The sequence below is a fragment of the Balaenoptera physalus genome (assembly GCF_965194825.1).
Source record: "Balaenoptera physalus genome assembly, chromosome: 15".
NCBI classification, from domain to species: domain Eukaryota; kingdom Metazoa; phylum Chordata; class Mammalia; order Artiodactyla; family Balaenopteridae; genus Balaenoptera; species Balaenoptera physalus.
In genome coordinates, this window is record NC_138894.1 from 86479274 (window position 1) to 86495863 (window position 16590).

Here is a 16590-nt window from a genome sequence, read left to right on the forward strand (position 1 = left end):
CCAGTGGATGTGTTTCCCCAGCTGGATTAGCCTGAGAGCTCGGGAAGCTGGTTGGCAGGAGGCAGCCACGTAACGGTCCTCACCGCGTTCCTTCCTCTGCTGCCTACTCAGCCGCCAGGCTTCTGCCCGCCTCAGCCAAGGCCCTGTCATCTGTCAGTCACCAGGCCGGAGCCAAAGAATCAGAGGAGAACAGGACGCTGTACCCGCCTTAGGGGACTCCACGGTCAAGGAGGTCCAGGAGGGTGATGGGGACTCTTCTCTCTCCAGAGGCGATGTGGGATTAGCAGCTGGAAAAGGCATCCCTGGGGGTATGAGAAAGGCTTCTTGAACGAGATGACATTGGGTTTGTCATTCCAGGTTGAAAAGGATTTCAGTAAATGGAAACTGGGTAACCCAGGAGGAGGGAATACAGTGGGACAAGTCAGAGGTGAGAGAGCGTGCCTGGCGTGGCTGGAAAGAGGGGTGTCTGTGGAGGGGCAGGGGTGATGGAGCTGGTGGGCCAGGGTGAAAGCAGCCTCACAGGCTGGGCTGAAGGATTTGGACTCTATCCTATAAGTGGTGGGGAACTGTTAGAAGTTTGTATGCAGGGTGGGCTATTTAGAAGGACTAATATGGAAGCACCCTGTGGGTGGATGGGTGAGCCAGGAGGTAGGGAGGCTACCGTGTGAGTGTGGGGAAAGCCAGTACCATGGAAAGAACACAGACCGATCATAAGCAAACTCCAGTCCCGGGTTCGGCCACTAATTCGATATGGGATCCCATGACCCCATTCTACAAAATGAAGTAATTCAATGAGATGGTCCCTACGCTCCCTCCAAGTCCTATGATTTATTGATCTAACTGATATAGAGCCGTCTCTCAAATAGTCTCAAAACTGCTCTTGGGGAATTCCCTGGCGGTCCAGTGGTTAAGACTCCACGCTTCCACTGCAGGGGGCACAGGTTCAATCTCTGGCCGGGGAACTAAGATCCCGCATGCTGCACGGCATGGCCAAAACAAAATAAAATAAAAATTAAAAAAAATGAAACTGCTCTTGGAATGCAGAGAAGGGCTCTCATGTTATTGAAAGGAGTGGTTCAATTCTTCTGTGACTATAGCAATTACTTTACAGATTATTGCAGATCTAAATTGAGTGACACTTGCCCTAGGCTGGAGCAGGAAAGGCAAATGAGAGGTATTTTATTTTAGTTTTAACATTTTAATACATATTTTTGATCCACCTAAAGCAAAAAGTTCTCTTTAAAGTAACTTAAAGAACATTTTTAAAAAGGTCGTTAAATAACAATGAAAAACAAAAGATCATAAGCATTTAGAAGAGAGAATGGGCACTCAGTATGTGGAATGAGCATGGAATTTGGCTCTGAGCTTCCCAGCAGCCAGAGCAAAAATGGAGCCTGGTAGGAATTACAGTTTAAAGCCTTGTTCATCTCAACAGTTTAACCTCCTCCAGGACTAGAGTTCTATCTCATCTGAAACACCTAGGTAGACCCCCATATGGGGATCACAAAAAAAAGGAATTGGGATGATTGAGTTGGGTTTCAAGAATCTCAATAACTTTGAGGTCTCTCAATTTTCTTTTGGCTCATGGGCACAGGACAAGGTGCAGAGGCTGCAGGGAAGATTTGAGGCCTGTAAAATGCAAATGGACGGGAAGTCTTTTTGAATGACAGTTTGAAAAGGACTCTCAAAGAGGGTTATTTTTTAGTGTGGGGATGGGGGCAAGGAGGAAGATTAAGGAGTAAAGAGAATTTTACCTGAATTTCAACATGATCTGACCATTGGTGATGTCCATGGCAATACCACCAACCTCATAGCTCAGGAAATGTGGCTGTAAACCAGGGGAGGACCTCAAATTCTAAACTCCACTGGTCTTTGGAAAGTGCAGACAGGGACCCTGGTGGCCTAGGCAAGCAAAGCTGTTTCTCATCCCTGGACATGTTTTCTTCTGAGCAAAGCAAAGGTCTTTTCAGTTCAAAGCTAAAATCTGAGATGAATGAAACCTTAGAGAAATAGCTTTGAGTACCACCTTTCACCAAAGAGATGTATTCGTAGGCTCTCAGTTCTGAGATGCTGAATGCCTCCCCAGCAAGGGTATCATCTCTCACCAGGGAAACTCTGAAATTGCCTCCTAGCTCTGCTGGGGCCCCCTCCCCCAACCTGTTGGCCCTGGCTGTCCTCCAGAACCAGCAAAGGTTAATCTGGCTTCCACAGAACAGTCCAAGCAACCAAAATAACAGGAGTGCCAAGCGGACAGAGCTACACTAACACCCCAGTGCCTCTCCTGAAGGGGACAAGGCACTTGAGCTGGGCCACACCGCTGTCACTCAGGAATTACTCTGGTGAATCACTGTTAGCTTTTTGAGGGGAGGGACCAACTCCATCTTTATTCAGCTACAATGCCTAGCATAGAACCTTGCACAGGTCCTAGTAAATTTTGATGAATGCTTTCTTCTTAGAAATGACCTGCACTCTATGCCGAAATAGAAAGCCATCAGCTAATGGGATAAAGGTTACCAACACCAAATACTGCCAAGTTGCAGAACTCAGTGTCTTAATTTTACTTCTCCTTCCCAAGGGTCTGATGTCCCAGCTTAGTTTGGTTAAGTGGCCAACGTATAGGAAAGCGTTTTGTAAACTATGGGGTGCTATTGCTAGCACACACAATCACTAATAACATATCTATGCTCTTAAACTTGGGAGAAATCTCGTAACCTTCCTAAGCTCAGTTCTCTCCACCTCAAGTGGGGACAATGGCCCCTCCCCAGCCAGGACCGTACAGGTATAAAGTGACTTGTCTATGGAAACCAAGTTCCCTCTCCAGGTTATGGGCTCTTTACGGTTGCTGCTTAAAGGATAGAGTTTAACCGTTGCTATTAAGAAAAAAAAAAAAAAAGTTGCATCATTTAATTGCTATTTATTTTCATAAACATGAGGTATTTCAAAGTGCTATAAGATGCAGCACTAAATATATACATTTTTGAAGAAATTAAACACAGAACTTTGCATTTACCCAGTTCTATGCACCAAACATGAACAAATACATTAACAGGAAGAAACAGGCTAGGAAAAAGGCATATATATATAGTAAATTTCTTTACAAAAGTTTCTTAGTTCAAAAAGTGATAAAGTAATATCTACTCAAAACTTTCACAACTCATTTTCATACGAAAATATAAGTATCAAATTTAGTTATGTATCAGCGTCATACTAAAGTATACAGGCAGTGTAAGGATTAGTACAGTACATAACAAGGATTAACAATATATTTGTATACAAAACATGCCCCTCAAACATTGAGGTATTACAGTACTTAGGTATGAACTTCCAGTCTAATACTGGCCGCAAAAGCCACCTCTCATTACCCAGGACGTATACAAAAGGCAGGTGTGTCCATGGTATTTACAGAAATGTTCCCCAGGGGTATCAATGGCAAACCCCCATGTGGCATCGGCTGGAACTTAAGCACCATTTTAAAAAGAAGGAATGACTTTCTGTCGTCTGGAAACTTGTAACAAACAAGGTGACTTCAACAGCCCCAGAAGGCTCCCAACGGGTCACGGACTTCGACCACCGTCTCAGAGGGTGACGCGGAGGAAAACCGCCAGGGCCACCTGCATCCCATCCTGCAGGCCCTCTCCCGAGGTCCTGGCAGAACCCCTCACGTCCTGCTCCCCACCCAGATCCAAACTCGACGGGGGACCGATTTGAAAGTAAACCAACATTCTTAATGTCAACACAAGGTTTGTTTAAAAAACAAAACAAAACAAAACAAAACAAAAATCAAAATGTGCAAAGTGGCAGTGACTGTCCAGTTGGGAGACACGTTTAGCAAGTCCGAGCGTGTTCCATTTTCTTTAGCAACTGCTGCTGTCTTGCCTGCAGCTTCTCCTTCTCCAGCAAAAGCTGGTGCTCCTCGGCCTGCAGGGAGTGGACGTACTCGGTGGCCTTTTTCAAGATGACCACCTTGGCGGCCTTCTCGTTCTTCACCAGCTCTGGCACGTGGTCCCTGAGCGTGAGGAAGCTGGACCGCAGGTCGTTGCGGCGCTGGCGCTCCAGGATGTTGTGGTTTCGACGGCGTTCGCTGTCCTCCGAGTCAGAGTTGCGCGGGCTCAAGCTCTTGGCCTTTGGGGGGATGACGCCCTTGAGGGGACGCGGGGACGCTTCGCTCTTTATCTTCTTCTGGGGCGGCGCGTCCTCGCTCTCCACGAAGGGAGACGGGGCGGCGTAGTTGTGCTGCTGGTGGATGGGGACGCAGCGCTTGAGGATCAGCTCACCCGACGGGGCCCTCCCAGGTCCCAGGGCCGCGCTCTTGGGACGCACGGTGATGGTGAAGGTGGTGACGGCCTTGCTGTTGGAGGAGGACCGCCGCTTCTCCACAGTCACTACGTCGATTTCCTCCTCTTCGTCTTCCTCCTCGTCATCTTCATCATCTTTGAGAACAAGGTGAGGATTAATTCTCATGATGAGGCACGTATGAATAAAATACACATACAGTCTCGTACAGCAGGCCCTGGCCCGTGGTTTGCTCTTACTGTGATCCATCAGCACAGGCCTCTGAAGAGAGCTGTACATGCTTTTTCCCTCCCCATACTCCTAGCATTTCATCCTCCATTCAAGCTTGAGCAGGTGGCAGAAACAGAAAGAACCTCGGCTTTGGAGTTAGACAGAATCCTGGCTCCATCACACACACTAGCCGCACGACCCTGGGCAAGGTATTTTCTAAGCCTCAGTTTCCCCAGCTATTAAATGGGGGATAATGCCATAGGTTGAGTTGGACAGATAATACGTAGACAAGAGTCTCAGGAAATGGTACCCCTTTACCATCATCGCTAGTCTGCCCCATAGACTTATTTATATTTCCATCTCCACACTTAAGAACGGAGGCTCCTTACTTTAGGAGCCTCAGTTAGCCACTTACACATGGTGGAGTTTGATTTTAAGTGAAACAAACTAAAGAACAATTTAATTCACTAAGGAAGAAAAATACCTTGTCTTCCAGGAACATGAGTTCTATACAGTAAGCAGTTTTTCATCTTAACAAAGATCAAACCTTAACTACAGAGCCGTAATCCACTGGAGCTCTAAACCCAGATACGGGGGCACCTCTTCTCCAAGTCACCACCACCCTCAGCAGCCACAAAAACGTGTAGCATCAAGTGTGCGTTTTCCCCCTCTCTCCTCATTTACTACCATGCTCGGGTAGAAAATTATTGTTTAAAATGAAAGCATGAAAATCAAAACACATCTTCTGCTTGATCTGAAGGGGACCGGAAAGCTGAACAATTGTGGGATTTGTTCTAAAGCCGAAATGTGAGGCTGTTCCAGTCGGTGGGTCCCTTTAAGCCAATGTTTTGGTTTTCTGCCAAGAAGACAGCTGTTGGAAGGAAGTGCTTCCTCACCAAAAGCTGTCAAGGCACAGACATTAAAGGGACAGAGCCGTTCAAACTGAAGGCTTATCCCCAAGTTTCCTTCCAGGAGCCTCAGATGAATCTGTCCTCAGCCCTGAAGGAAATGTAGGCTTTTAATCCATCTGCATTCTGAAAACAGTGGTTTTCAAGGTCCAAGTCTCCCAGCTCCAAGGACAAGGGCTATTCCAGTATTTGGCTAGAGTTCTTCACCTTCAGGCAAAGTCTTGGTTTTAACCCTGCTCTTCAGTTTCACCAGGAGGCACACAATAGAACTAATCAATGAGTACTTCAGGGTGTGTGCATTCCTGGAGGGCCTGCTAAGTGCCCGCCCTCACCTTGAAGGACACTGGGTTACAGAACACAGCTCGGGTCTGAAATTAGTCCTGGAGCTCTGGCTAGAAGATAAAACCGGGCGCTTCTCACTGCACACTGTAAAGAGGCGGCCCCTTGAGAATGTACACAACCGCTGTGGTACTGGCCGCCAGCTGCTGAGTGAAGGGAGGGAGGGATGGCCCTACCACCTCCAGCCTCTCAGATCCTCGCCCGCCTGCCGGCCAGCATATCGCCGCCTGCTGGCGACCGACCAGGAGCAAATAGCCCACCACCCACCGAGGGAGGGAGAAAAAAAAAAAAGAGTACCGAGGTTCGAAAAAATAAAATACAATCGGTACTCACCATCTGTGCAATCCCTCCCTAACTTCCTGCACCCTAAAGAGGACTTTGCACAGGCTTGTGCTTTTCGGGGCGTCTCCCCACCCCTGACCCGGGCCGCTGAGTCCCTTTCCACCCCTGGGCTAACAGGTTTCTGCCAGCGGCCCCCTGAACCCCAACTCGGCTTTAGCCACCCAACTTTTCTTCATTTTCTTCCTCGGAGGACGCTGCAGAGAGAGACGGGGGACGGGGTGTGGGCCAGTGATGGAGTCGGGCTCCCGGGGGGGGGCTCCCTGAGGGAACTTCAGGGAAGGTGAGGCTGGAGATCACAGCTTTCACCCACCCTCTCCTCCGTACCCTAGAGATCGGCCTGGGAAAACCCACTTCTCCGCCACCAGCACTACCTCCAAACGACTCTCCCCCAGCCCCCTAGCGCGCGAACGACACACCCGGCGCCGCCCCAGCCCCAGCACCGCAGGAGGGCAGCCGGGCCCTGGCTCGCTCTTTACCTGAGTCGCTCACGGTGTCCTCTCCGGAGGTGCTGAGGGCCTTGTGGTCACCGCCGCTGGCCAGGCGGCCGCCGGTGCGCGGAAGAGCGGCTACTGGGGCGCCCGCTGGGGCTGCGGCGCTCGCCCCCGAGGCGACCGCGGCCCCCGCCGCTGGGGCACCGGCCGGGGCGGCGGGCGCCGCCGCGGGCTCGCGCTTGTTCACCGGGAACGGGAAGACCACGGCGGGATCCACGCACTCGGCGGCCGGGTGGGCGAGCTCGGCGGGCAGGGCGGCCCCGGCGCGGCCCGGCCCCGCAGCCACTGCGCTGTGCCCGCGGCCCGCGGGGCTGCTGGCGCCCGCGCCCGGGGCCGGGACCGCGGGCCCCGCGGCGGGCGGCCGGCCGTGCTGCAGCTTCTCGCTCACCGCGCGCTCCAGCTTCTCGCGGGCCGAGAAGCCGCTCCACATGCAGTCCTGGAGGATGACCGGGTTGGGCGTGAGGCCGCCCAGGCCCCCCAGGCCGAACGCGTCCTCCTCGGCCGGGTTGCCCCACAGGTCGGCCTCGGGCAGCAGCATCTCGGTGGCCCAGTTCGGGGGCTCCGGGCTGTGCTCCGGGAAGGCACGGCTGGGCGACAGCGGGGGCGTGGGCAACAGCTCAAACTTCTTCCAGATGTCCTCCCCCGGGGGGGTCGAGTCGGGGCCGCCGAAGTAGAAGTCATCTTCGTCCGGGTAGAAGCAGGGCTGCAGAGAGTCAAACTCGAGGTCCGGGTTCTTGCAGATCATCCCCGGCATGGTGGACGCGGTGCAGCTCGGCATCGGCTCGCCTCCTGGCCGCCGAATGAGGGCTTCTTTCCGCTCCGCTCTTCTTAGTTCGGGGGGTGCTTCCTTCCCGTGGGGGCCGCGGAGGGCGGGGGCCCGCGCCAACCTCCGACACTGCAACCGACAGACACACCAGGAGAGGGTTGGCAAGCGGAGCCGGATGGGGGGCGCGACGGGTGGGGATGGGCAGCGGTCACCCCCTCTCACCCGCTTCCTCAATCTCCCCTCCAAGCCCCCCACTCCGCCCAGGGCTCCCGAAGGTGGAGGAAGTTGTGTCTCTCGCTCTCTCCCTCCCTCCTTTTGTGTACAAGCTGTCTACGACAGGGGGTGGGAGGGGGCATGCAGATGCGGGGGGTGGCGGCGTAGCTCTGCAACTTTGGAAACTGCCGTTTCATTCACACAAGGCACTGCCTGGGGGAGGGGGCTGTCCAAGGCTGCAGAATTCTAGCTCCCACCAGCTCACCAACACCCCCGGCTGCACCCAAGTAGGGCCCGCTGCTCCCAGGAAGCCCAGGACTCCAACCCAGCTACCGGGTCTAGGATTCTGGAGAACCCTCAACACCCCTCCCCCCCCACTTGTAAAATTGCAACCTCGGGAGCGCAAGCGATAGCGGGGGGTTTAGGAAACTTTGCAAATGGAAAAACCCTTTCTCTAGACCGAGACCAACAACAGGCACCCAAATCCAGAACCCCCTCCCCCAAATTTTGATCCGACGCCCCCAGCGTTCACCCGCTGCAGGGAAAGTACTGCCAATAGCTGATTTTGAACCTCTCTAACCCCACCCCCGCTGTTCCAAGCCCCCAACGACGTCCTCTTCCTGGGAGAGCCTGGACCCCAGTTCCCGGGAATGGTTCAGGGGCACCAGCGCGGGGAGGGTCGCAGGGAGAGCCACGTCTCCTCTGAGCTGGGGCGGCAGTGACCCAGATTACCACCGCGACGGCCTCGCCCTGCTTAACCCCCTTCTTCTTCCTCTGGGGGCACCCTCTGGAGGAGAACCCAGCTTCGGGGTGGGGACGCACCGGCTCCCCGTCAGCTCAAATGCAGACAAACGTTCTAGAGAAGGGTGAATTTCTTTTCGATGAAGCCATTACAACCCCTGGCAAGGGCACTAGATGGATTAGGGCGGGTCTCTCCCAGTCCGGGAGCCTTGGGGACTGGAAGTGGCTTTTCAGGGAAAACCCCGAGAGGGTTTTGTTTCGGAAGCAGAAACAGTCCCCGCGGGCACAGCCGGGCGCCCTGTGCGCCCGCCGCGATCCCGTCCAGGGCTTGCCTTCCCGCCGCGTTCGCCGCTCCCGGGGCGCCGGGCGCTTGGCGCCCCCCGCTCCTTACCTCCCGCCGACGGCCGGGGATCCGGAGGCGATTCTGTGCGGGGGTCCCCGGGTGGTCAGGGGCGGGGGGTGGTCCTCGGGTGGCTGCAGTCTGTGCGCGCTTGCGCCTGGCTAGCGCTAGCTCGGCTCCAACCCAGTTCCCAGGAGCCCCCCGCATCCACCCAGCGCGTCCAGACAGATGACTGTCACTGGCTGCGCTTTGAAGCTCGGGGGATATTATTAACTGAAAAATCTGACACACCCGGGGGGCGGGGAGAGAAGGGGGCTGCGGCACAGACAAGGGGGAGGGAGAAAGGCAGAGGAAAGCGGCTTTACCCCGCCTTCTTGATTTCCATAAAAATCAGGGGAGGCGCCAAGTCTTTCGCGCCAAAAGCCACTTGCTTTTCTTCTTTGCAGAGCGGAGGCTGCAGAGCTGGGAAGCCCGGGGCGTGCTCCTCCCGCCCTTTTAGACCCCCGGGCTTGCCCCCTGTGCACTCTGCGGACCAGCTGCGCGCCGAGCGGTGCAATGCAACACCCACCCTGCGGGCCTGGCAATTGCTCGGCGTAAAAAAAAAAAATTTCCGGAGGGCTCCGGGGGTGTTCAGAGGCTCCTAACCCAGCCCCCGCCTCGACTGCGTGTGTGTGCTGCTGAGCGCGAGGCCGACGTCCGGCCGGGCCGTGCGGGGGGCGAGGGAGGGGTGTTGCTCGTGTGTGATCTCGGAAGGGAAGCTGGACCCGGGGTGCACCGTGGGAGGGAGAGGACGCGCCCATTTAGGAACGAAACCGCGGGAGGTTTCTAGTTTTAAATTGAAAGGAGAGGGGCGCCCCCTTGTTTGAAAATAAATAAATAACTGCGGGCTACGAGGGTGGCGCCGCTGTGGTTTCTTCGGCCGAAGGCGACACCTCGCGGAGGCCGCGCAGAAAGCGGAGCCGCGGGGCCTGGTCTCGGGGGTCCAACTGGGGCCACGGGCAGCCCTCCCGCCGCGCTGTCAACCTGTCCTCACCACCGCGCGGGGGGTGCCGGCTCGCCTCGGCTTCCGAAGGGGATGGGCGTGAGGCTCCCGAAGCCGCTCCCACGAGCTCCCAAGTTAGCCTTTCAAAACCAGCTATTTCCCAAATTATGGGGAGGCGGATCAGGTCCTCTTTGGAGTCGGCGGTCCACACCTCCTGCAGCCCAAACCCTGGCTCAGAAACCTTGGCTTCAGATTGTTGCAGGCAAAGGGGCAAGCTGCTATCGCTGATCTGCCTCGTTGTGCCTTGGTTTCTTCAACTGTGAAATGGAGTTAGTGAGGGTGCTTACCTCACAGGGTTGTTTTAAGATATTTTGAAAGCGTTCAGGACGGTGCCCAGCACAGGATGGGTGTTGAGTGTCAGCTATTGTTATTACCAGATCCTGATCGATTCTTCCGGGGAAATTAACACCCCACCCCCTCTCCCATCCCACCGCCGCTATCAGATCCTAACTTCACACTGGTCAAGCTTTCCTGCAGGTGTGTTGGGGGGCGGAGGGGTGACAGGGTCAGAGATTCCAGAACCAAAACTCCCCAGGAACAACCCGCATCTCAGCCCCCTTCACAACCAGATACACGATGAAGTGGGATTTCCTCGGGAAAAACGTTCCTCTTCGGATGGTTTGGGGTAGAGAAACCTGTCCCCTCCCCCCCCCCTCACTGGGGTGGGAAAGCTTCTCCACCTCCTTTTTCCCAAACTGGAAATGCCAGTCATCCTCGCCATTCACCTCCGCATTCAAACTAGTTACGGAGGAGGATGCAGAGGGTCAGGGGGCAGCCTGTAAAACGCTCACCTATTAGCATTTGTGAAGGCTCTTCCAGTCCTTACCCTGGATGCCTACATAATTCAGGGGAGAGAGGCAGGTTCCCAGAGTCCTAGGAAGTGGCCCATGAATGAGGATAAGCTGCCCTTCCAAACACCTTTATTATTATTATTTCCTTCCCGTATGTAAAGCTCTAAACCTTTGCAAAAGCCTTTCACACTCCCACTTCTGCTTTTCCCTAACCCCCTAATCTAAACCATGCCCTCCCGCTGTATTCTCCCCAAGCATCCTGAATTTTCCTTCAGAACACTTAGTTTCATTTGTAATGATATATGCCTGGGAGAGTTTGTTTAATGCCTGCTTCTCCCGAGACACCAAGTGGAAACAGGCTCTGTCTTCCTCACTCCATCTATGTCTGTTTTGCTCCAGAGGGCATCCTTGGAGCAAAGCAGATACCTGTATACGTACGTACTCAACGATATTGTTCAAGGCAGAGAGGCCTGAATGAGTCCTTCTGAAGCAAAGCCAGCTCTTCGAAGGGAGTTTCTGTTTATCAGCAATAGAGGGAAAGAGGAATGAATGCCACGCCAGGACCTTCAGGTCCTCAGCAACAGCCCCAGGAAGTGCTCTCAGAATTGCCTGCCCCACCTTTTTACCGAAAGGGCAGGGGGACTGTTACGATAGGCCAGGATGACCCTAGTCGCTACATTTAAAAGTCCTACCTTGTCCTCTTTGACCCGACCTGTGCCCTTCACCACGCCATTCGTCCTTTGTCAAGGGACAAAGTGCAGCAGAAAAAGGGAAGAGACCCGGTTACTCTGTGTGCCTCCAAGCAAATCATGTATTCTTCCTGGACCTCAATCTCTAATCTCATGCTCTTAATGCAAACCAGTAATTACTGACAAGTCTGAATTTGAAGTTTAACAGAATGATAAAATTTTACAAGTATTTATTGGTACTTTCATTTGCAAATGGAAAGATAAAAGACTTTGTCCGTGGAGAAATCTTGCTACTGCAGGTTCCTTGTTTGCTTGTAGAGAAGCCTGCAAATTCCTCTTAAAAATGTTGAAACACTCTTAGACTATGCGGACACACACGAAATACATCTTGAGAAGACTTGGAAGGCAAGTTCAGCCGGCATCCACTGTCCCGATTCAGAATAGAGATGAGTAAAGGCACAGCCTGAATGAGCTCATCATGGACTGAGGGAGACACACCTAAAATGGACCAACAGACAGGACAGAGTTGTACACAGAATTTGGTTTATAAATGGGGAGATTTTTGAGGGAGGACAATGTTTTCGTCTACAAATCCCTTCTTTATAAAACAAAACCAGATCTGTCTCTCTCTCTCACACACACACACACACACACACACACACACACACATTCAGAGGGGTCCAACCCATGACTGGCCTGGGAGATCAAAAACCTCTAGATGCGTTTCCCAGATCGTGCGTTAAAGATCTTCTGGGTCCAGCTTCAGGGACCACGGTTTCTCCTAGGAACTTTACTGGGTCCCTCCCTGCCTCCCTCCAAAGTGTACATTTTTGCTGATTAAATGCTTTTAAAATTCCTGACTCTTCATTTAGAATAAAGTAAAGCTAGCTGCCTGACTTACCCAATTACTAATGAATTAATTAAGCAACTAAATAATTAATTAATTAATTTAAAAAACCTAAATTGAAGTTTTAAATTGGAAAAAGTAAGGTTATACAAGTAAAGAAAATAGAGAGTGGAATTCTTTCTAAGACAGATAGCCCAGAAACATGGAAGAAAAATTTTAACATATTTGATGACAATAAAAATTTTTAATCACACTTAAAACGTATCCTAAACAAAGTCAAAAGACAACGGTGTGATAGAAAAATACTTTCCTCATCCATAAGAGACAAAGAGTAAATCCCATGTACACAAAGAGCTCCTACGCATTGAAAAGAAAAACAACCCGATAGAAATATGGGTCCAGGATAAGACTAGGTAATTTACTGAATAGGAAATGCAAATTGTCCATAAACATATGAAAAGATGCTCAGCTTCACTAGTAGTCAGAGAAATGCAAATTAAATCTCAAGGAGATTAACATTTTTTGGTCTAGCAGATTGGCCCAAGTGTTGGCAAGGCGGAGGGGGGGGGGGGGCGGGAGGGGGGGCGGGAGGGGGGCAGGGGGAGACACGACCCTCTCCTACACCATTGGCGTTCCAGCCCCAAGAGTAAAGGCAATCCCAGTCTTCAAAATCCATCCTACAAGAAATAATAAAATAAATACGTCAAAATACGTAAACAAGAACCTGTATTGCAGCATTGTCCTCAATAACAAAAATATTATAAATAATCTAAATGCCCATCCATAGGAAAATGGTTGCATCTATTATAATATATTCATGCAGTGGAATAACATGCAGCCTCTAAAAATAGTATGTTAGATCTATAGGTACTGACTTGGAAATATCCATGAGTATGAAGGGAAATAAGCAAGGTCTAGGGCAGTGGTCTGCCATTTTGGATATATGTGCACTTAGATATGTCTGCATAAACCCAACAACGATTTAGGTGTAATATGCAACAATTTTTCATTAGTGGTTTACTTTGAAGAAAGGAATCAGGTGAAGGGAGAAACTTTCCTCTTTATGAAATATTTTTGAACCAGTGGAATTATGAGCAAATTTAATTTTTTGTTTTGGTTATTTTTCAAAACAATATTTTTATTACTCCCCAGGAAAGCTCATCATTAAGCTGATCATTTGGGGGAAGTAAAGGATCCTTTTGCAAAGCCTAAAATCATCCCCCCAAGTTCTCTTTTGTCTCCCAGGCTGGTTGGCATTCTTTCAAACCAAACTAGTGCTGAGCTGAGTCAGCTGAGTGGGTTATTAGAGACAAAATGGCACTGGTTTAATTCGGATTAGAATCCAGCCAACCAAAGCCATTTGAGTATATGATGTTGGATGTGCCCAAGGCAAGACATATATTTTTTTGACTTCTGAGGCTGGAGGAAAATTTGAGATCCAGCATTGAGAGTTTTGGGGGTGGGGAGTTTTATTGGTAATGGCACAATTATGTTTAATTAATTAATTTATTTATTTATTTTTGGCTGCATTGGGTCTTCGTTGCTGCCCGTGGACTTTCTCCAGTTGCGGCGAGCGGGGGCTACCCTTCATTTCGGTGCGTGGGCTTCTCCTTGCGATCGTCTCTCTTGTGGAGCATGGGATCTAGGTACATGGGCTCCGTAGCTGTGGCTCTAGAGCATAGGCTCAGTAGTTGTGGCACATAGACTTAGTTGCCCCGCCGCATGTGGGATCTTCCTGGACCAGAGATCAAACCCGTGTCCCCTGCGTTGGCAGGCAGATTCTTAACCACTGCGCCACCAGAGAAGTCCACAATTATGTTTAAAACAAAAATTATCCTCATTGAGTGCCAGTAATTTAATTACAGATCTAGAAAATGAGAAGTGTCCAACAGGCTCTGTACTCCTCTCGAAGACTGATTTCACATCCTTTGAGGCAGCTCAGATACCCTCCTCCATGGGACACCTTCTTTCAGGCTTAGTATGTTACAGAGACTTGGGGAAAGCATAAAGACGGGGGTGAGTAAAAATGGCTTGCCAACTGCAAAGAGCTCCGTGGGTGGTTGTTGCCTTAGAGTTAGAATTTCCATTTACCTGCTTTTCTTGATGCTAAAAGGCAAGATGGGAAAACTGTCCTGGGAGACAGGCAAGTTGCTCAGGTTCAGGCTCTGAGGGGTGGGGGAGGCAAAGAAGCTTCCACCTTGTAGACCTTAAACTTGAATCATCTACATCAGAGAGTTTGCACGGAGGGGAACCCAGTCTTAGCGGGAGCCGGTAAGAACCACAAGGAATTCTGACTCCAGATCAGGTCTTCAAGTCCGTTTGGCACTGCCCCTTAGAAACAGCAGCATTTCCTACATCCCATCTTCTTTTTCTGGGGCTACTTTCCAGTCTCACTGATTTAATTTGGTTGGGTGTGTCCAGATTTCCTCAGTTGAGGTTTTCAGATCTCTTCTGGTGGTTACAGAGCAGATGGCTGATTTGCCCATTCATTGGTTCTTGCTAATCTCTATTTCCTTTAATTCTGGAGTCATTCCCTACGGCCCAGACCCACCCTAATATCTGCCTGAGGGTGGGGTGTGATGGGGGGGCTGTTTCCTTGTGTTTCAATAGTGATGAGTAACAGGCCCCACTGCTACTTCTGGCCTGGAAAGTCTTTTTCTTTTCTGCTTCAAATTCTGTCCTCAAAAATCAGCTGGAGACTCTCCAAGAAGGAATGCTGATATTTTTCGCCCCAACTACACTCTCCCATCCAAATCTCCATTCTTTGTGGACCGCCAGCTAGCATTAGCCAGCTGTGTTCTTTATCAGGTTCACGTGTAGGTGTGGCTATTCTAACAAGATTAGCAGTTCCAGAGTCGAAGAAGCCTTCCCCACCGCAGACAGCCCAGCTGAGCTCTGCCAGATGAGCCAATCCAGGCAGCCACTCCCATTTCATCGTCTATAAATTAAATTAGCATTCCCTGCGGATTAAGTAGGGAAGCATCCCTAAAGTGCCTGCTTTATAATGGATGCTCAGTAGGAGTTAGTGGTCTCTTGTCCCGGCTCCAACTTGCCTACAGGGGCTCAGCAAATCCTACACCAACAGAACACAGCACATGGGCTCCAGGTTGAGCCTTCTGAAGTTGGTCCTCTGATTTTCTGGAACTAGTTAATAATCCTTTCTCCAACCAGCACTTCCCCTGGGTGGTTCCCCCTCCCTCTTAGCTTGTCCACAACCCAGGTAACTTTGGTCTTGGAGGAAGGTCATGCAAAGTCAAAGTAGGGTAAGGAAGTAACAGTGAGAGCACAAGACCACAGGGGAGAAGATTGGAGTTCTCCCAGCCTAGGGCTGTGAATTAATTGTTGAAGCATCTTACATTGGTCATTTAACTTCTTTTGGCCTCAGTTACTTGGTTCATTAAATGGGAATAATGAATTTTATCCCTGCTGCTATTCCACAAGGTGGAAATGATATCTGTAGAGAAGTGGGTTTAGATTCAGAAATTAAGTTTAATGTCCTGGTACTATGTTGTTTCCATATCCTAGACAAGTCCACTTCCAGAGCCTCAGTTTTCTCATCTGCAAATAGGGATAATAATATCCGTTTTACTGCAAGGGAGCAGATAAGAGATTTGGAATCAAAAGGCCACATACCTTGGATTATATTATGAACTCCTAGAAAATGTGGAGGTGAAACTGCTTGAAAAATGGTGAAATTTCTACACAGGAATAGTGAGGATTCTGTGTGAAGTTATTAAAACTGGGCTGTTTGGGATGGACACTTTAGAATCATCTTACAGTGATGGTCATATTTCCTGGTAAGTGGTATCAAATCCAAAAACCTGTCAAAGGGACAGATGGCATTCTTAGCACAAAAGAGGAAACCAATTAGAAGTTAAAATGCAGAAAATGGGAACTTGTAAATGCTAACAAATTGTTTCAGTGTGGAAGACTGCTATATTCCCTGCCACTTGCTGAGGAGGGTTTCCGTCTGGTTTGGCATTGTTCACAGGGCACTGGCTGTTACAGTGCCTAGAGAAACCTTACAGACCCTCTTTTCTAATCCTCTTGATTTCAAACTTTCATACCTAACCCGAGTTGTCGGGCAGATGTTGACAATTGCACCTTGTCGCTTATACAGTGACGGATTGTGTCTTTGCAGCTAAGAAATGAGCAATAAACGCTAGGCTTTAAGAAGCAATTTCCAAATTCTATACTTGCATTCATTCAGTCTATCAATAAATACATATATATAACTTCTGCTCTCAAGGTATTTACAAGCCAGTGCGGATGATAGACAAAGACACAAAAAAGTTCAGGTAAACTTATTACATGTTATAATATATTGTGTGCACAGAAGAAAGACCCTTCACCTCCATCTGGGGGGGTAGACCATGACTTCACAGACTGGGAGACATTTAAGCTATGGGATGAGAAACAGGAGTTTTCCCATGATATAAGAGTAGATAAATGTATTAGTCAAGAGGGATGAGGTTATGCTGTAGCAACAAAGAACCCCTAAATCTCAGTGGCTCAATATAACAAAGGTTTAATTTTTGCTCTCTTTACATGTTACATCATCCTTATTAGAGAAGCAGC

At 50.2% G+C, this 16590-nt stretch overlaps 1 protein-coding gene across 1 annotated transcript; it reads right to left on the bottom strand.

The window, feature by feature from the left end:
* Positions 1-1019: 1019 nt before the first annotated feature.
* Positions 1020-9088, bottom strand: MYCN (MYCN proto-oncogene, bHLH transcription factor). The gene is made up of 3 exons (XM_082427586.1): positions 8695-9088; positions 6569-7478; positions 1020-4430 (listed from the first exon to the last, which is right to left on the bottom strand). Exons 1-3 carry the CDS (start codon positions 8848-8850, stop codon positions 3826-3828), a joined length of 1671 nt encoding a protein of 556 aa, XP_082283712.1. The 5' UTR covers positions 8851-9088; the 3' UTR covers positions 1020-3825.
* Between the last annotated feature and the right edge of the window lie 7502 nt (positions 9089-16590).